The 21,188-nt window shown below is 40.7% G+C and overlaps 1 protein-coding gene across 1 annotated transcript in view; it reads right to left on the reverse strand.

Moving 5' to 3' along the window:
- The window catches only part of LOC128663964 (hyaluronan mediated motility receptor), a 171,277-nt gene extending 150,168 nt beyond the window's left edge, over positions 1-21,109 (reverse strand). Inside the window, exons 1-7 of the mRNA XM_053718578.1 lie at positions 20,933-21,109; positions 18,164-18,262; positions 16,488-16,576; positions 16,053-16,130; positions 1,719-1,907; positions 1,342-1,428; positions 281-392 (exon numbers count right to left, since the gene is read on the reverse strand). Coding sequence (XP_053574553.1) covers positions 281-392; positions 1,342-1,428; positions 1,719-1,907; positions 16,053-16,130; positions 16,488-16,576; positions 18,164-18,262; positions 20,933-20,978 — 700 coding nt within the window. The 5' untranslated portion in view covers positions 20,979-21,109. The remainder of the gene's footprint in view (positions 1-280; positions 393-1,341; positions 1,429-1,718; positions 1,908-16,052; positions 16,131-16,487; positions 16,577-18,163; positions 18,263-20,932) is intronic.
- Positions 21,110-21,188: the final 79 nt, after the last annotated feature.

Raw genomic sequence — 21,188 nt, forward strand, 5'->3', positions numbered from 1 at the left:
ACCTACAACCTGTATATAATATGTATCATTCCTAACTGTTTCCTGGGGAAGAAACGTTTATTAGGTGTGCAATATTCCCTGCTGCCACAGATATACATCCCATTTCTTTTCTTTGCCTTCACTATACCACTCCTCTATTGGTGGAGGGGAAATACCTCAACAAAAAGGACAAGGGTGTACATTGTTGTAATACATAAAACAATACATTATGAAAAGTTATTTTTGTAGATGCAGCAAAATAAAACCCGAATACAGCGTCCTTTATGAGAAGAATACTCACCCAGAACTGTATTTCGTTCTTTCAAAGAGTCTAGAGTTGCTTTTGAAGCTTCCAGATTACTCTGGAGCATTTTAATCTGTTCTTCAAAGTTTGTCTGCAGATTACGTATTTCCTGCAATCAAATCCAGAAAAGAAAATCCAATAATTAAAAGAACACAATTTTAATATTAAAAAATATTATAACTACAATTTTAGTGAAATCAATGATAGACTGGCAAAAAAAAAAAAAAAAAAAAGGGGGGGGGGGAGGGGGAGTAAGTACTTCTGATATAATTGTAGCTTTAGGGAAATAGCACACATTAATATGGACATTTTAGAAGGGATATTGACCAAATTAGTATAATACCTCATTTAAAGGGTCACAAAAGTTTACTAACATGCATTATAATATTCTCTTTGTTGAGACCAACGTAAAACGTTTAATTATACAAAGAAATTGCAATATACTATCATTTTACTTGCACCTTTATTCCGTAATTTTGATCTCAGATTTGGAAAAGCCACAATCGGCAATGCACACTTTACAAGCCTAACCTTGCTACATATCTGTTACTAGTGGCGTCAGCACAGGTGGTAAGAGCATACCGCACATTTTAGTTAAAATGACAGCAGTGAGCCTTTCCTATTTCTACAAGTCCAAACTGGATCCTCCTAATAAAGGAAAGTATTAATGCATTCAGAAAGTTTTCATTCTTCTAGTATGGTTTAAGTCTTTTAAAAATAGTTAATATAATTAAAGGATAAACCAGCAATTAAGCACTGTATTGTAAAAGATATGTATACCAAAATTATATATGTTTTAGAAGCATTTAGAACATTTGTCAAAGCTTGACCAATTATTTAAAATGTTACAGAATTTTAGATATAATGTGTGGCTGTCAGGTGATACAAGAGGCAGGGAAAATGGAAATAAATTTGAAATTTGTCAGGAAAAAAAAAAAAATTCAGACCAAGGGTTTATTATGCATTTGTTGATTTTGCAATTCTACAGTCTATAATGGTCTGATTATATAGTGTAAGATCCAGTCAGTTAGTGCGTTCCTTTTAATTTCTTCACCAACCTTATTCTGTGAATCCAACTTATTTTTTGCCTCAATAAGTTCTGTGCACAGGCCATGTATTCTTTTCTTTGAGCTGTCGTCAGAAAACTAGGAATCAGAACAGATCAGTTCAAAATCTTAAGAATTGTTATCATAGTTTTGACACAATGTGTACAGATTTTACATCATAGTTATACTTCAAAAGCAAATACTGCAACAAAACAACCAGCTTATGAATTCTGGCACTATACACATTTATCTATTTTATGAAGTTTTACATAGGCTGCAAGATGAATTAAACTTAGGCAAGTGGCTTACAGGCAACTGGTAAAAGATGTGTGGGAAACAAGGACTCTGAATGACATACACACACAGAATGCATTAGGAAATGTAATTACTTTGGTTTTCAAAAGGTCATTTGCTTTGCTTAAGTCCGCAATTTGTCTCTCCAGGGAGGCTATGTTTGCAGAAAGCGAAGTCCTGTCACGAACAGCAATAACCAGTTTTGCATCTGTCTTTTTCAATTCTTCCTCTAAAGCTTGAAGTTTCTTGTCCTGTTCAGCTCGTTCTTTCAAGAGTGCACGGATCTGCAACAGGGTAAGACAAGGTAGTGAAAACACAATTTATGCTTACCTGATAAATGTATTTCTCTTGTGGTGTATCCAGTCCACGGATCATCCATTACTTGTGGGATATTCTCATTCCCAACAGGAAGTTGCAAGAGGACACCCACAGCAGAGCTGTAATATAGCTCCTCCCCTAACTGTCATAGCCAGTCATTCGACCGAAAACAAGCAGAGAAAGGAGGAACCATAGGGTGCAGTGGTTACTGTAGTTTAAATTTAAAAATTACCTGCCTTAAAATGACAGGGCGGGCCGTGGACTGGATACACCACAAGAGAAATAAATTTATCAGGTAGGCATAAATTGTGTTTTCTCTTGTAAGGTGTATCCAGTCCACGGATCATCCATTACTTGTGGGATACCAATACCAAAGCTAAAGTACACGGATGAAGGGAGGGACAAGGCAGGAACCACTGTCTGTAAAATCTCTTTCTCCCAAATATAGCCTCCGAAGAAGCAAAAGTATCAAATTTGTAAAATTTTGAAAAAGTATGAAGCGAAGACCAAGTCGCCGCCTTGCAAATCTGTTCAACAGAAGCCTCATTTTTAAAGGCCCAAGTGGAAGCCACAGCTCTAGTGGAATGAGCTGAAATCCTTTCAGGAGGCTGCTGTCCAGCAGTCTCATAGGCTAAGCGGATTAAGCTTCTTAGCCAAAAAGAAAAAGGAGGTTGCCAAAGCCTTTTGACCTCTCCTCTGTCCAGAGTAGACAACAAACAAAGCAGATGTTTGACAAAAATCTTTAGTAGCTTGTAAGTAAAACTTTAAAGCACAGACCACGTCCAGATTGTGTAACACAAGGATGGAACCACAATCTCTTGATTGATATTCTTATTAGATACCACCTTAGGTAAGAACCCAGGTTTGGTACGCAGGACTACCTTATCCGTATGAAAAATCAGATAAGGAGAATCACATTGTAAGGCAGATAGCTCAGACTCTACGAGCCGAGGAAATAGCTACCAAAAAAAAAAAAAAAAAACTTTCCAAGATAAAAGTTTGATATCTATGGAATGAAGAGGTTCAAACGGAACTCCTTGAAGAACCAAGTTTAAGCTCCATGGTGGAGCAACAGGTTTAAACACAGGCTTGATTCAAACTAAAGCCTGACAAAATGCCTGAACGTCTGGAACATCTGCCAGACGCTAGTGCAAAAGGACAGAGCAAAAATCTGTCCCTTTAAGAAACTAGCTGACAATCCTTTTTCCAAACCTTCTTGGAGAAAAGATAAAATCCTAGGAATCCTGACCTTACTCCATGAGTAACCCTTGGATTCACACCAATAAAGATATCTACGCCATACCTTATGGTAAATTTTACTGGTGACAGGCTTTCGTGCCTGTATTAAGGTATCAATAACTGACTCGGAGAAGCCACGCTTTGATAAAATCAAGCATTCAATCTCCAGACTGTCAGCCTCAGAGAAATTAGATTTGGATGGTTGAAAGGACCCTGAAGTAGAAGGTCCTGTCTCAGAGGCAGAGACCATGGTGGAAAGGATGACATGTCCACTAGATCTGCATACCAGGTCCTGCGTGGTCACGCAGGTGCTATCAGAATCACCGATGCTCTCTCCTGCTTGATCTTGGCAATCAGTCGAGGGAGCAGAGGAAACGGTGAAAACACATAAGCCAGGTTGAAAGACCAGGGCGCTGCTAGAGTATCTATCAGTGTCGCCTTGGGATCCCTGGACCTGGATCCGTAACACGAAAGTTTGGCGTTCTGGCGAGACGCCATGAGATCCAGTTCTGGTTTGCCCCAACGGAGAATCAGTTGTGCAAATACCTCCGGATGGAGTTCCCACTCTCCCGGATGAAAAGTCTGACGACTTAGAAAATCCGCCTCCCAGTGCTCTACACCTGGGATATGGATAGCTGATAGGTGGCAAGAGTGAATCTCTGCCCAGTGAATTATTTTTGAAACTTCTAACATCTCTAGGGAACTTCTTGATCCCCCTCGATGGTTGATGTAAGCTACAGTCGTGATGTTGACCGACTGAAATCTGATGTACCTCAGAGTTGCTAACTGAGGCCAAACCTGAAGAGCCTTGAACATCGCTCTTAGTTCCAGAATATTTATTGGAAGGAGAGACTCCTCCTGAGTCCACGATCCCTGAGCCTTCAGGGAGTTCCAGACTGCACCCCAACCTAGAAGGCTGGCATTTGTTGTTACAATAGTACAATCTGGCCTGCGAAGGTCATACCTTTGGACAGATGGACCCGAGATAGCCACCAAGAAAGAGGATCCCTGGTCTCTTGGTCCAGATTCAGTTGAGGGGCCAAATCTGTGTAATCCCCGCTCCACTGACTGAGCCTGCATAGTTGCAGCGGTCTGAGATGTAAGCGTGCAAACGGCACTATGTCCATTGCCGCTACCATTAAGCCGATTACTTCCATACACTGAGCCACCAAAGGGCGCGGAATGGAATGAAGAACCAGACAGGAATTTAGAAGCTTTGATAACCTGGACTCCGTCAAGGTAAATTTTCATTTCTACAAAATCTATCAGAGTCCCTAGAAAGGCAACTCTTGTGAGTGGGGATAGAGAACACTTTTCCTCGTTCACTTTCCACCCATACGACCTCAGAAATGCCAGTACTACGTCCGTATGAGACTTGGCAATTTGGAAGTTTGACGCCTGTATCAGGATGTCGTCTAAATAAGGGGCTACTGCTATGCCCCGCGGCCTTAGGACCGCCAAAAGTGACCCTAGAACCTTTGTAAAGATTCTTGGGGCTGTAGCTAATCCAAAGGGAAGAGCTACAACTGGTAATGCCTGTCTTGAAAGGCAAACCTGAGAAACCGATGATGATCTTTGTGTATCGGAATGTGAAGATAAGCATCCTTTAGATCCACTGTAGTCATATATAGAACCTACTGGATCAGTGGTAGGATGGTACGAATAGTTTCCATCTTGAATGACGGAACTTTGAGGAATTTGTTTAAGATCTTTAGATCCAAAATCGGTCTGAAGGTTCCCTCTTTTTTGGGAACCACAAACAGATTTGAGTAAAAACCCTGTTCCTCCTTTGGAACTGGATGGATCACTCCCATAACTAGGAGGTCTCATACACAGTGTAAGAATGCCTCTCTCTTTATCTGGTTTGCAGATAATTGTGAAAGGTGAAATCTCCCTTTTGGGGGGGAAGCTTTGAAGTCCAGAAGATATCCCTGGGATATAATTTCCAACGCCCAGGGATCCTGAACATCTCTTGCCCACGCCTGGGCGAAGAGTGAAAGTCTGCCCCCTACTAGATCCGTTACCGGATAGGGGGTCGTTCCTTCATGCTGTCTTAGAGGCAGCAGCAGGCTTTTTGACCTGCTTACCTTTTTTCCAGGTCTAGTTTGGTCTCCAGACCGTCTTGGATTGAGCAAAAGTTCCCTCTTGTTTATTATTAGAGGAAGTTGATGCCGCACCTGCCTTGAAGTTTTGAAAGGCACGAAAATTAGACTGTTTGGCCCTATATTTGGACCTGTCCTGAGGAAGGGCACAACCTTTTCCTCCCGTGATATCAGCAATAATCTCCTTCAAACCAGGCCCGAATAGGGTCTGCCCCTTGAAGGGAATGTTAAGTAGCTTAGATTTTAAAGTCACGTCAGCTGACCATGATTTAAGCCATAGCGCTCTGCGCGTCTGTATAGCAAAACCAGAATTCTTAGCCGTTAGTTTATTCAAATGAACAATGGCATCAGAAATAAAATAATTGGCTAGCTTAAGTGCTCTAAGTTTGCCAAGTATGTCATCCAATGGAGTCTCTACCTGTAAAGCCTCTTCCAGAAACTCAAACCAGTACGTCGCAGCAGCAGTGACAGGGGCAATGCATGCAATGGGCTGTAGGATAAAACCTTGTTGAATAAATATTTTCTTAAGGTAACCTTCTAATTTTTTATCCATTGGCTCTAAAAAAAGCACAACTGTCCTTGACAGGGATAGTAGTACGCTTTGCTAGAGTAGAAACTGCTCCCTCCACCTTAGGGACTGTCTGCCATAAGTCCCGTGTGGTGGCGTCTATTGGAAACATTTTTCTAAAAATAGGAGGGGAAGAGAATGGCACACCTGCTCTATCCCATTCCTTATTAATAATTTCTGTAAACCTTTTAGGTATTGGAAAAACATCAGTACACACCGGCACTGCAAAGCATTTATCCAGTCTACAAAATTTCTCTGGCACTGCAATGGTATCACAGTCATTCAGAGCAGCTAAAACCTCCCTAAGTAACACGCGGAGGTGTTCAAGCTTAAATTTAAATGTAGAAATATTAGAATCAGGTATCTTTCCTGAGTCATTAACATCACCCACTGACTGAAGCTCTCCTTCCTCAGCTTCTGCATATTGTGAGGCAGTATCAGACATGGTTCTTAAAGAGTCAGTATGCTCTGCATTTTGTCTCACTCCAGAGCTATCTCGCTAACCTCTAAGTTCAGGTAGTCTGGCTAATACCGCTGACAGTGTATTATCCATGACTGCCGCCATGTCTTGTAAAGTAAACGCTATGGGCGCCCTAGATGTACTTGGCGCCATTTGAGGGTGAGTCCCTTGGGCGGGAGTCAAAGGGTCTGACACGTGGGGAGAGTTAGCCGGCATAACTTTCCCCTCGTCAGATTCTCCTCAGTAAAACTGTTTCTAGTCAAAATTTAAGCCAGCCATGTGGAAAAAACTAGGCCCCAATAAAGTTTTATCACCAATGCATATATAAAAACGATTAAACATGCCAGCAAACGTTTATATTGCAATATCATAAGGGTATTACCCCTGGGAGTAAGCATGATACCAGTCGTTATTAAATCACTGTATTCAGGCTTAACTTACATTAATCCGGTATCATAATTTTTTTCTAGAGATGGAAAACACTAGAAAATGCTGCTAACTGCACATACCTGATAGCAGAATAAACTGCACGCCATTCTCTCGCTGAAGTTACATCATCTGTGTAATCCCCTCAGACATATGTGAGAATAGCAATGGATCTTAGTTACAACCTGCTAAGATCATAGAAACCTCAGGCAGATTCTTCTTCTATTTACTGCCTGAGATAAAATAGCACAACTCCGGTACTATTTAAAAATAACAAACTTTTGATTGAAGAAAATAAACTAACTATATTTAACCACTCTCTCCTACAACATCCTAGCTTGTTGAGAGTTGCAAGAGAATGACTGGGTATGACAGTTAGGGGAGGAGCTATATTACAGCTCTGCTGTGGGTGTCCTCTTGCAACTTCCTGTTGGGAATGAGAATATCCCACAAGTAATGGATGATCCGTGGACTGGATACACCTTACAAGAGAAATTATTTTTTATTGTGTTGTAGAATGTTTTAAAAGAACATTTATTTGATGAATAAACATTATGTTAAAGCTAACAGGACAATCATGTATGTGCAAAATAAATAAGCCTTAAGGACTAACTGTTAATGGTCTAATAAGCAAGTCTTCCACTGCTTTATTGGTGGAAAGTGACAACTCAACAAGCACAGAAAAAACCCCCCAAAGAACTGTAAAATTATTATTATTTTTTTTTTAAATAAACTTAGATACTAGATATGGTCCTAGTTTGGATCCAACTTATAGTAGCTTTCTAACTGAACACTTAGCCTACAGATACCTAGTATCTGCTCTAAACTACTATTTAAAACAAGGATAATACACAACCTCAAAGTGAAAGTAAATCAGAGCGTTTTACAAACGCTAGGATTTACTATTGAAACAAATAAAGGGCACTTTCATTCATGAAGTATAAGATACTTCATGTAGAAAGCTCCTTTATTTGATTCAATCGATCGCCGCTCTTCGCTCCTACAGCAGAGCACGGCTAAAAATTTAGCCAATAGCAGTGCAGTAAATCCGGCTCCCATGGGCACCAAGCCAGATTTACTGCACGGCTATTGGCTAAGAGGTGATAACGACACCTCTTAGCCAAAAAATATTTTAGCCGTGGGCTGCTGTAGCAGCTAAAAACGGCGATCGATTGAATCAAATAAAGGAGCTTTCTACATGAAAGCTCTTATACTTCAGGAATGAAAGTCCCCTTTATTTGTTTCTTTAAAAAAAAGAAATACATACTTGGCATAATTCCGAAACCGTATCTAAATTCTAAGTAGTACTCATTTTAAAGAGGAGAACAAAGAAAAAAATACATACAATTTGAGGGCAGAGCGTGCGGGCGTGCTTAATGGCCACACCTAACTAGAGCTCCTGCTGTGACTAGTGCGGGATTCTCTCTCAGTCCGCACATAATAATCATAGATGCCTGAAACTGGCCACTGAATGTCCGCGAAGGGTCTGGAGACCCTTTAACTGGTTTCCAGAAACATCTATAAAGGGACAAAAGCAGTTACCACGATCGCAACGTAGGCCGCAGTGGAAGCCTGTAACTAAAGCTGGAAGAGAAGTGCAGCACTGCAGCTGTCAGCAGACGATAGCGTTCGCCCATTCATGAACGGAGAGCACAGGGATGCTGCACAGATCACCCAGAAGATTGGTAATATGTTATCCTAATGTGCAGAGACGGCCCTTAACTTTGTAGCCTACATACTACGCACCAGATAGCTAATGCCTTAACCGGGGATAAAGTTCAAGAGGCCCCAAGCCTTTCCAATAGCACATATATATTTTTGAAGTAAAAGGGGCAAAGGAAATAGCACTGTTATAACCTGCTGCATATTACAGAACCCTTCTCAAACAGGATTTAACTCCGTTCCCACACTTTAAATTATTCTATCACAGTCCGCTGTAAAGCAATAATATTTTGAAACTGGTCTATCTATAACAAGGCGCCACTACACTATTGCAGACATGGTGCAACGCAGAGCAAATAAAAATGAAAAGAACTACAAGCCTACCATAGGATCTGGCTCTGTAAATGTCTTTTTTAAAAGCACAGAGAATAAAAAGAAAAAAATGGAACAACCTCAGATAGATAGTGAAGATGATGATATTTCGGACAATCCTGAGGCCACAAATACGCCGGTATCTCCCTCTGACCCGCATCAGCAATCAGAAGACGGCCCAGTTACACTAAAGGCTATGGAAGCTCTCATTAATCAGGTTAAATCCTGCATCAAGACTGAGTGTGCTGAGCTGAAAAAGGATATTAATGAGCTGGGTCATAGGGTGGAAGCCCTAGAGGATAATAGAGAAGAGATTATTCAAGAAATATCAGATATGTCACACGCTATGGAGGACCAGCAGTCACAAATAGCAGAGCTGGAAAATAAAATCGATGATATAGAAAACAGGACACGGAGAAACAATCTCCGTATACGCGGAGTTCCAGAATCAGTAAAGACCGAAGACATCATAGAACATCTACAAAATCTATTTCAATCTCTCGCTATCTCCAACCAGAGTAATAGATCCAATACCCATTGAGAGGGCACACAGGTCTCTGAGGCCCAAACCCAGTGATAATCAACCCCCAAAGGGACATTGTGTGCTTTTCAAGTTATAGAGACAGAGAGAAAATATTTCAACTGGCACGCACTCAGCCCACTTTCTCATATATGGGCGCGAAAATCCAAATCTATCAGGATCTCTCCACCAGAACACTCCTACTCAGGAAATAATTTGCTCCCTTCACTACCCACTTGCGAGCTCTCAAAATACCATACAGATGGGGTTTCCCGGTATCGATACAGATCGTCAAAAATGGAAGGCGCTTTGAATGCTCATCGACGGGAGATATTGCCGACTTCTGCCAACTTCTGGACATTCCGACTCCTGAGACCACTTCACCTCAGTCTTCAAAATTGAATGAACCCCCACCAAAGCCCCAGAGAAGACTCTGGTCTGAAGTAATCAGCAAACAACGCCTTAAAAAGCTTTGTACCGATATTACCAGCAAAGAGGCCCCTGTAGGGACTGTAACCACCTGAATATGAACGCTGGAGGTTGTGAGTATATGGTTCTATATGCTTGTATACGGGTGAAGCTTACTAACTACCCATTTTCTAGGCCTGGGCCTACTTGCTCTCGGCCTGTTGAGGGGGTCCCGCCGGGCCACACTATCCCTCCCTCTTTCTTTGGTTCTTGCTTCACTTCAGCTCCCCTTTTTCTTAACTCAGCTTTCCTACAAGGATTTTCTTACTCCTTACTTTTCCCTTTCTGTCCTTCCCTCTTTTCCCCTTTTTCTTGTTATTTCCTCACTCCCTATACATCAGGAAATTAGAAATTTACAACTGTTACTGTTATTCGATTCTCACTACTGTTCAAAAATATTTTATTTTTGTTCGTTGTTTTGCATTTGTTGAACTGTTCTTTATTTGTTGAACTTTACAGCCCTCAGGATACAACACACTGAATTAGACTGTATCGGCTAGTATCTGTTAAGATTTTAAGGTTTACTGTATTATGCCACGACACCCTCGGCCTAGTCAGTTCAGACTTTCCACACAAAATGTTAAAGGTTTTCTTTCCCCACAGAAGCGCTCAATAGCCTTCCACGATTTCTATAAAAATCGACATTATTATGATACAAGAGACCAATTTTAAAAAAAATCCAGTGAACCCACTCTCTCAAAGCTATACTATGACCAACACTTTTTATGTTCTGGCCCGACTAAGCATAACGGAGTCTGCATCTCATTTAGGAAAGGCTCCTCCTTTGAATTATTGAATAAATACTTAGACAAAGAAGGTCGCTTTATAATTATAACGGGGTTATACTATGGTAGACCCATCACTTTGGTAAATGTGTACACCCCCAACTGCCCCAAGCCCTTCTTCTTTCGCACGGTGGTTAACCAGACTATAGACATCTCGAAAGGCCCGATACTCCTTGGTGGGGACCTTAATTTTCCAGTCAATCCCATGTTAGACATGTCACTAGGCAGGTCTTACATCAGGAACTCTCAGATTAGAGCCAACTGGCAAGCAATCAATAACATCCCTCTCTTTGACACCTGGAGAACTACACACCCTAACACTAGGGACTTTACATTTTTCTCACATCCACAGCGCTCCTATACCCGCCTTGACTATATTTTTTGTGAGCAACAGTTGCTTACCTCGCTTATAGACTCAAGGCTTCACCACACCTCTTGGTCAGACCATAGCATGGTTTGTTCCATGTTCGTGTGGTCCGCCAAGCCATGTCATCAACAATATTGGAAGCTAAATGACCAAATCCTCTTAGACCCCGTTATAACCACTGACCTGGCCGAAAAAACCTCTGAATTCTTCTCATTCAATAGCTCCATAGATACCTCAGCTGTCACTAACTGGGAAGCATATAAATGCTACATTAGAGGAGAAATCATGGGCCACACACATAGGCAACGTAAGCAACGAGCAGCCTTGTTTGACTCCCTCTCATCTGAGTTTAAGGCCTGCGACAGCGCTTTAAAACGAGACCCCAGATCACCACTCTTGCTGCAGAAATCCCAGCAGGCTAGAGAAGCGTTAAACCATTATTTAATTAAGAACGCACATATGAGGGCACTTACATCCAAATCGAAATTTTTTATCGAAAATAATAAAGCAGGTCGCCTACTAGCGAGATCTTTGAAGAAAAAGAAATTTAAAAATTATATAGCTAAAATCACGGACTCCGAAGGGAATGTCCATAATAGCAACACCGCAATTGTTAACCAATTCGCGACATACTACGCCGCTTTATATAATCTCCCAAATACCCACTCAGAAGATAAGCTTAAAGGGACAGTCTACACCAGAATTTTTACTGTTTTAAAAGATAAATAATCCCTTTATTACCCATTCCCCAGTTTTGCATAACCAACACAGTTATAATAGTATACTTTTAACCTCTGTGTTTATCTTGTATCTAAGCCTCTGCAAACTGCCCCTTTATTTCAGTTCTTTTGACAGACTTGCAGTCTAGCCAATCAGTGCCTGCTCCCAGATAACTTCACGTGCACGAGTACAGTGTTATCTATATGAAATACGTGAACTAACACCCTCTAGTGGTGAAAAACTGTTAAAATGCATTCTGAAAAGAGGTGGCCTTCAAGGTCTAAGAAATTAGCATATGAACCTCCTAGGTTAAGCTTTCAACTAAGAATACCAAGAGAAGAAAGCAAAATTGGTGATAAAAGTAAATTGGAAAATTGTTTAAAATTACATGCTCTGATTCATGAAAGTTTATTTTGGCCTAGACTGTCCCTTTAACCGTATCAATAGATACCTGGAACAGGCCCAACTCCCATCTTTGTCAAATTTAGAGAGCGAGGCGTTAGACACACAATTCAGTACAGGAGGTTCTGTTAGCTATTAGGGATCTCCCACAGGGGAAAGCCCCTGGCCCCGATGGCTTCTCTCCTAAATTTTACCATCTGTTCAAATCCCTTTTAGGACCTGTTAGAAATGTATAACTCTTTTGACCAAAGTACCCACCTCCCATCCACGCTACTTGCAGCCACTATCTCAGTGATTCCTAAACCAGGCAAATCCCCAGATAAGGTTACTAATTACCGCCCTATATCCCTAATAAATGTAGACATCAAGTTGTACGCTAAATTACTGGCCACGAGAATCAGCAAACATTTACCATATCTTGTACATGCTGACCAGGTCGGCTTTATACCGGGTAGGGAAGCTAAGGAGAATACCATCCGAGTTCTGAATACCTTATTGTCGGCTACAAATTCCAAATCGCCCCTCGTTTTGCTTTCTTCTGACGCCGAGAAGGCCTTTGACAGGGTGGACTGGGATTTTCTCTGGTCCGCCCTGTCAAGGTTCAGCTTTTCACAAGTAATGATATCGCGCATTAAAGCCCTCTATAGTAACCCAGTCGCATATGTTAATGCGAATAGCACAATCTCTCAAAGAATTAATATAAATAATGGTACACGACAGGGGTGTCCCCTCTCGCCTCTGCTGTTTGCACTGGTAGTGGAGGCGCTTGCTGCTAGGGTAAGGAGTAATCCTCTCATACAAGGTGTCTCTTTTGGAGAGATCCATCAAAAATGTCTGCTATACGCGGACGATATCATATTTACATTACACTTTCCCCAAGCATCCCTTCCAGCCCTGCTCGACAAGCTTGAGGAATATAAGCGGGTCTCCAACTTTTCAATCAACATGGAGAAGTCGATGATACTTCCCGTACACTTAGACGAAGGGGACACACACTCCATCTTAAAACTCACACCTCCTTTCAGATAACTTCGAAAATTAAATACTTAGGGATTGATATATATCTCCTATCCATACAGAACTATTTACCCTTAATTATGTTCCCCTTCAAGTAGCAACAGATAAATCTTTAGTAACCTGGCACAAACAGGGCCACCTCTCTTGGATGGGGTGCATTAATGCAATAAAAATGAACATTCTTCCCAAATTCCTTTACCTATTCCAAGTCCTTCCTTTAGACCTCCCTATACAATACCTTCTGAAACAACAAAAAAGATTTGACCAGTTCATTTGGTCACATAAAAGACCTAGAGTAACTAGAGACACGTTCTTGAATAGAGAGGACGGAGGTCTAGGTTCCCCCAACTTGGTTCATTACTACAAGGCGATACACCTGGCACGAATAGTCGCCTGGAAACACTCACTAACAGACAAACCCTGGGTGCAGATAGAATCTTATTTGGCGGGTGGGTTAGATTTGGGAGATCAGTGCTGGATCCCACATAGATCTAGGTCCCAAGATGTTTGGAGTAATTACTATACTGCAGCCACGCTGCGCACATGGGACAAACACTTAGCGGAGGATAAACTGATTTCTACACCAATCTCCCCCCTTTCTCCTCTACTCAATCCTCTACTATTACAGACTCACACCATTCAGATACCACGATTAGCAGGTGTACCCTCCAATATACCTACACATATGTTACTACATAATGGCCTGATGCGTTCACAAGCAGAGATAGGCCAATCCATAGGCTCCCCATTCCACCTCTGGTTCCCATACTTGCAAGCTAGGCATGCCATTTTCTCTAGCCCACACAAAGCTAATTTAACTAGGCATCTAACACCATTTGAAACTCTGTGCACAACCCCTTCCATGAGCAAAGCACATATCTCTATAATTTATAAGCTACTAAGGGGATCCTTCCCCGCCAGGAGGCCTGCATATATCACGAGGTGGTAAAAGGAGTTGGATATAACGTTGACAGATGCTCAATGGGGCCGTATTTTTCTAGAAACTAAAAAATCATCCCTATCATTAACTTTAGTAGACAAATTTTAAGCTGCTCTCTTGATGGTATCTAACCCCACATAGGCTCCATAGTATTTTCCCTAATTCCTCTTCCCTTTGCTGGAGACACTGCGGTGAAGTTGGTACCCTCTCCCACATATGGTGGAAGTGCCCACCCCTTAAGCCATATTGGAACAGAATAAACAGATCAGTAAGGTATTGGGGATGCCCCTTGATCTTTCCCCAAGCCTGATCTTACTAGGCAATCTCCCAGTAGTGTCTTGCATATATCGGAAAAAACTACTACATGTCATGCTTAACTGCGCTAGGCGTCTGATACCAAGGTTCTGGAAGAAGGCAGAAGTGCCATCATAGGATATGTGGGTCAGGGAAGTGAAACATATACTTGAACTAGAAAAAATACACTATACATATATAGGTAAGCAAAGTTTCATCGCTGATGTGGTGTTTATTTGGGAGCAGGGCGGGTGAGCCCATCATTAAGGTACTGAACTGAATGCAACTGTACAAAGATTTTCTCTTTTCTATTTCTTTGTAATTTTATTATCATTGTAAAGCTATCTGTTGGTCTAGTCTGACAACCTTTGTAAATTTTGGTCATCCACGGTGTCTGCAAATATTGTGATTTATGTGTTGATATTCCTGATTTATAAATAGCTATTGTTTACATTTGACATATGCTGTAAATGTATGAGAAATTTTTTCTTTATTAAAATAAAAAGATATTACAAAAAAAAAATACATACAATTTAGATTTTTTCAGGTTGGGTATAAGAACCATTCCTGTCACATGCAATTATTAATAAGCCTCCTGGATTCTGAGGATGACAGGGAGACACACTTTCCCTCCTGTATGCAGAAAAATATCCTCCATATATCACTTTTCAACTATATATGCTTCACTAGATTCCAGCTATACACAAATATGTCCCCATTTGTAACAAAGTAGAAAGTGGAACTTTGTTACTGCTCTAAATACAGGATAAGTGCCTCTTATGAAGCCCCCTTTCTCGGTTTTCCTACCATTAGGAGGGGACAGGCCAACCCTCATTCGAAAGAGGGAAATCTGCACTTTCAGTATAGGAGAAACATGTGATCACTTTTAAATGACAATTACCTGTGCTCTAGAACAGGGTTCTTCAAACCACAGGTCGGGATCCATTACTGGGTTGTGGAGAGAGAAAGAGAAAGAGAAAGAGTGTGTAGAATGAGTGTATGGTGTGTGGGTTGTATGAGAGAGTGTGTGTGGTGTCTGTTATATATCAGGAATAAAGTATGCACGCATTTTAGTCACTTTGCCAAAAATTACACCTATCTTCAGAACAAGCATAAAAATAGGGTCACAAAAAGGTATATGGCATCATGGCACTGGGGGGAAAAAGTTTGAAGAACCCTGCTCTAGAAAACCATTAGTGAGATAGACCTAACAGAACTATAACCCATCTCTGTACTATTCTAAGAGACATACAACCTATCGCTTGATAAAAGGGAAGTTTTAAATAAGGTCACAAATGCCAACTGGCCCTCTCCCCTGCACCAGTAATGTTCCCCATTGCATGTGATGTCATCATGCAATACGCAATGGCATTACATGTGCAGTCAATAAAACCAATGTGAGCAATGACCTCCTTGTCATGTTACCACTAGAGGATTTTAAAGCAGCCCTATACTTAGGACAACGTGTAAGAGTCATTCACATAGCTTAGCACAGCACACTAAAGCAGTAAAGGATGCCTAAGTGCCCCCCTTCATACTCAAATGGTTACTTAAGTTATTAATGGAATATTTATATATACAAAAAAAAATTGCAGGCTTGTCAGCATGAACAAGTACTCAAAGGCTGTCCCAGAGTTCAGAAGGCTGAGAGAGCATTAGGGACAGCACATAAATGCTTTGTTCTCTCACACTAACAAATAGCTCTTTGGAAAAAAAAATCTCACTATCAGATTTAACGAGTAATCAAATCAATATTGTACTGCATTCACCTCTTTTTCCAGCTTTTTCTGTTTTTTCAGCTCCCTCATGAATTCAGTGTCCTTTTCAGCTTTCATTCTGAGGTTTGGCTGCAAAATTCAAGCATTAAAGTTGTTTGTAAGGCCAAGGTTAAGAGAGATTTAGAAGCATCTGAATGTTCTTTAAAAACTGAAACCAAAAATGTAAAATTATATTTTATTATTTAAACTTCTTTACAGAAGTTCTAGCAGGATTTGATATGTAGAGCTTAGGTTTGGATACAAAAGTTTTATACATTTGCAATAAATAAAATTAGTTAGGAGCCAGGGAGAGGGAGAAATGTTAGACATACATGTGTAGAATACACTAAATAGTAAGGAATACACAAAAAGTGGTAAATTAGGATTTGCCAAGCTCATGTTTAGGAGTAAACTAATATGTTACTTATTGCTTCACAGTAATCTTACAGTAGAACCATGATATGAGTGCTTCCGTAGACGGACTGGAGATGTAAATTCTGCCTCGTTACCCAGGCTCTGAGGGTCCCCATTTGAGTCTGTGAAAAAGAAAAAAACAAACAGATTAAATCATATATATTTAACCTCTGCCAAAGGGTTAAACCCAAAGTTAAAACTCAATTCAGAGTAGCAATGCGCTTAGGGAACTATCTGAACACATGTTGAGTCAAGGACAAGAGGCATGTGTGTAGTCAATCACCAGCAAGCTCCCTGTAGTGACTTAGAGCATGCATATTTAAGAGACTTTTATAATCACGTTTACTTGGTACTCTGTTGAAAATGTACCAACGGAGCCATAAAAGTTATGTTTTGATGTTCAATCCCTTTAAATCTGTGTTCCAATAACTATTCTGAGTTTTGAGAAGAAAAACAGAATTTATGCTTACCTGATAAATTTCTTTCTTTTGTGATGTACCGAGTCCACGGATTCATCCTAACTTGTGGGATATGGTCCTTCCTGACAGGAAGTAGCAAAGAGAGCACCACAGCAGAGCTGTCTATATAGCTCCCCCCTTAACTCCACCCCCCCCAGTCATTCGACCGAAGGCCAAGGAAGAAAAGGAGAAACTATAAAGGTGCAGAGGTGACTGAAGTTTACATAAAAAATACTATCCGTCTTGAATAGACAGGGCGGGCCGTGGACTTGGTACTTCGCAAAAGAAATTTTTTTATCAGGCAAGCATAAATTCTGTTTTCTTTTGCAAGATGTACCAAGTCCACGGATTCATCCTAACTTGTGGGATACCAATACCAAAGCTTTAGGATACGGATGAAGGGAGGGACAAGACAGGAACCTAAATGGAAGGCACCACTGCTTGCAAAACCTTTCTCCCAAAAATAGCCTCCGAAGAAGCAAAAGTATCAAATTTGGAAAAGGTATGAAGCGAAGACCAAGTCGCAGCCTTACAAATCTGTTCAACAGAAGCATCATTTTTAAAAAACCCATGTGGAAGCCACCGCTCTAGTGGAGTGAGCTGTAATTCTTTCAGGAGGCTGCTGTCCAGCAGTCTCATAAGCCAAACGGATGATGCTTTTCAGCCAAAAGGAAAGAGAGGTAGCCGTAGCCTTTTGACCTCTACGCTTTCCAGCATAGACAACAAACAAAGAAGATGATTGGCGAAAATCTTTGGTTGCCTGCAAATAAAACTTCAAGGCACGAACTACGTCCAAGTTGTGCAACAGACGGTCCTTCTTAGAAGAAGGATTAGGACACAGAGAAGGAACAACAATCTCCTGATTGATATTCCTGTTAGAAACAACCTTAGGGAGGAACCCAGGTTTGGTACGCAAAACCACCTTATCAGCATGGAAAACAAGATAAGGCGAGTCACATTTTAATGCAGATAGTTCAGAAACTCTTCGAGCTGAAGAGATAGGAACTAGAAACAGAACTTTCCTGCTTAGAGCCAGCAAAGAGAATGACTGGGGGGTGGAGTTAAGGGGGGAGCTATATAGACAGCTCTGCTGTGGTGCTCTCTTTGCTGCTTCCTGTCAGGAAGGACAATATCCCACAAGTTAGGATGAATCCGTGGACTCGGTACATCTTGCAAAAGAAATAAAAATTAGAACCATAAAAATTAATTTATTGAATTTGAAACAAGAAAAAAAAAAAATATGACACGTACCTTTTTTTGCTCTAAACCGCTGAGATTTGTCAAATGAAACTGGTCCTTTAAGACAATCAAAACCCTTCACATCATAAGAGCCAGGAGCAGGAGCGCAACCTGCAAATGAGAAAGGCATGGTCAATATTTAGTCTAAACAAGTTGTATGTACATCCTTGGGGTGAATGACATAGGTTATTGAAGAACACTGACACTATGCGTGTTCCATGAATAACAGTAAAAATGTGTGCGATGTGACAGCTGCCCTACATGGAAAGTGTCCAATATGTGCTGCTAAAATGAAAGTCACAATTAAGCATTTACATCAGTGAGCACCAAATATTTTAGCATTGTAAATAAAATTTATAATAATTTAAATAAACTGCCAAATGTAAAATAAAACTGCTACTGTTCCAATCAGCAGCGATGGTTGTACGACCCAGCTGTGTAACTAGCACTTCTAACTGGATTAGTGGCAGTTTCTGTTCGAAACTAGCAGTGCTCTGCAGGTCCGGACTTCTATGTGTTTAACACCTTAAAGGGGTTAAACACAGAGGTGTAGGGTCGCTAGTCTTAACCCCTTCACTAACCCTTTTCAGAGAATAAACTTGCACAAAATACTGTAGAATTTTTAGCATTTTTGCTATTAAAAATAAAATATATATAGTTTTGACAGGTTAAGTATACAGCTGAAGGTATTGATCTCGGCCCATTTTGGTATATTTCATGCCACCATTTCATCACCAAATGCGATCATATAAAAATAAAAAAAAATTGTTAACTTTTTCACAAACTTTGGTTTCTTACTGAAATAATTTACATAGTGCTTGTGCAATCATAGCACAAATGATTGTAAAAGCTTCTCTGGGATCCTCTTTGCTCAGAAATAGCAGCCATGCATGGCTTTGCCATTGCTTTTTGGCAATTAGAAGGCTGCTAACTGCAGCTGTGCACCACACTTCTATTATTCCCTGCAGTGAAGGGGTTAATCAGGTAGCTTGTAAGGTTAATTTTAGCTTTAGTGTAGAGATTACCCTTCCACCTCCTGATCACTACCTGCCCCCCCCCCCCACACACACACACTGGTCACCACCATCATAGGTACTGGCAGACAGTCTGCCAGTATGATGAGTTAAGGCAATTTTTTTATTTTTTATTAATGTTTTCTACAGTGTAGGATATCCCCTCTCAACCTCCCTGATCCCTCCCAAACAGCTCACTAATCCTCCCCCCTCTAACTAGTGCCGCCATCCCAGGTTGTGGCAGCTGTCTGTCTGTACCTATATTACACTGCAATGGTCTTTCCCCCTCACGTGACCATTAGTTAGGGACCCTCCACCCCACCTATTTTTTTTTTTAGGTAGCATAGTGCCCCTTCCCTCCCTCTGTCTTTATTTTCTCTCTCCATCGCTGCTGGGACGCCCACCCGCCTCCCGGATTCCCTCCCACGTCTCCCGCTGGCACCAGCAGATGAATATTGCAGACGGTGGCACACACAGTGTCACCAACTAAGGATCTGGCATCTGCCCTCATATGGAAGCGGAGTACCGATTGCGCTCCGTGTCCATATGCAGGCAGATGCCTGGAGCTCAGGAACTATAAATACACACGTTGTGTGATACAATAGCCAAAGTACCGCACAACGTATACACACACGTCTTTTTGGATGAAGGGGTTAAAATTTTTTACATGACAATAATGGCCCTTTAAATACTTTATTACCATAACATTTGTATATGTTTTGTTACACAAAAGAGAATGGCTTATTTCAGGTCTTAAACCCCCCAAAAATTTTACAGCGCTATTCTGAATTGCGCTTTAGTTAAACAACTCACAACTTGTAAAACAAGCGCAATTTGGAAGAGTTAAGATACTTTGGTTAAAATAGTTAACCACCCACTTCTAATACCAGAATGAGTTATTTTTAAGGTTTTATAAAAGGTAATGCACCCTGCAGTGTCAATTGCACTCAACTTGTAAACTAGTCCTCAGTGTATTACATAAATAGTTTTCTTCAGTTATAGCCTCAAGCTCCCCCTAAGAGGACACACTGTATTTCCCTGTCTGACCTGGACAGCGTCTAGCTTACTGTGACTGACTCAACTGCACTCAGGTAGGGAATCTTGAAGGTTTAGGACATTTAAGGACTGGAGTTGAGAAACAAATGGAAAGGGCCATTTAAAGTGTATAACTGAAAAAAGTGTCTGCTGGACAAGCGCCAGATGTAGGGCCATAGTGAAATATCAAAAGGAAAAAAAAAAAAACAATGTCCTATTGAAGTGTGCCATGTAAAGTGTTCTTAGCTATAATATTCCTCAATGAAATGGATCTAAGCAGTTTATAAGATTAAATCAGATGCAGAAATTGGTTAACAAATATCACTTCCCTCTTATGTTGCTTTTGGGGTGTGCTTAGGGTAAAGATGTATGACAACCGGGGTAAATGTTTTTAAGTCACTAAATCTGATACATTTGTAATATGCCACTTAAAACAAACGCCCAGCAAAGCATGACTTAAACGTGGCTACTGCATCAAAGCAATTTTATACTTCAAATAGATAACCAAATCATATTAACATATATTTCTATTTTGGGGATTAAATACGAATAGATAACTCGATTGTTTCATATGAATGTATATTGCAATGGTTTGCTGTCAGAGTGTACAAGACAATCAGAACTCCGAATACTGTCAATCATCTTATATTCATGACAGATCAATAACCACAAGACAAAGTGAAAAGCCCACATACATTTACAACAGTAGCACCATGAGTCGTGCTATACTTACCAACATGCTCGTTAAAGCGCTTTATAGGAGCCTTAGGAAATGACATTTCGGTAGAAGCGATGATGCCAGTCACCAGAATGCGGAGAGGATTGAGTCACAAAGTCAAAACAAAAATTCAAAAAGTTTCTCGGCTGACTTTTTTTTAAAAACAGCTACTGCGTCTCTCCACCAATCAGGGAGTAGATCCGGTTGCCTTACGCAGCTAATGGGAATGCAGCGGAACAAACCAATCACTGTTGGAAAGAGAGATACCTCC

Source organism: Bombina bombina, chromosome 6 (assembly GCF_027579735.1).
Source record: "Bombina bombina isolate aBomBom1 chromosome 6, aBomBom1.pri, whole genome shotgun sequence".
In the NCBI taxonomy this organism is placed as follows: domain Eukaryota; kingdom Metazoa; phylum Chordata; class Amphibia; order Anura; family Bombinatoridae; genus Bombina; species Bombina bombina.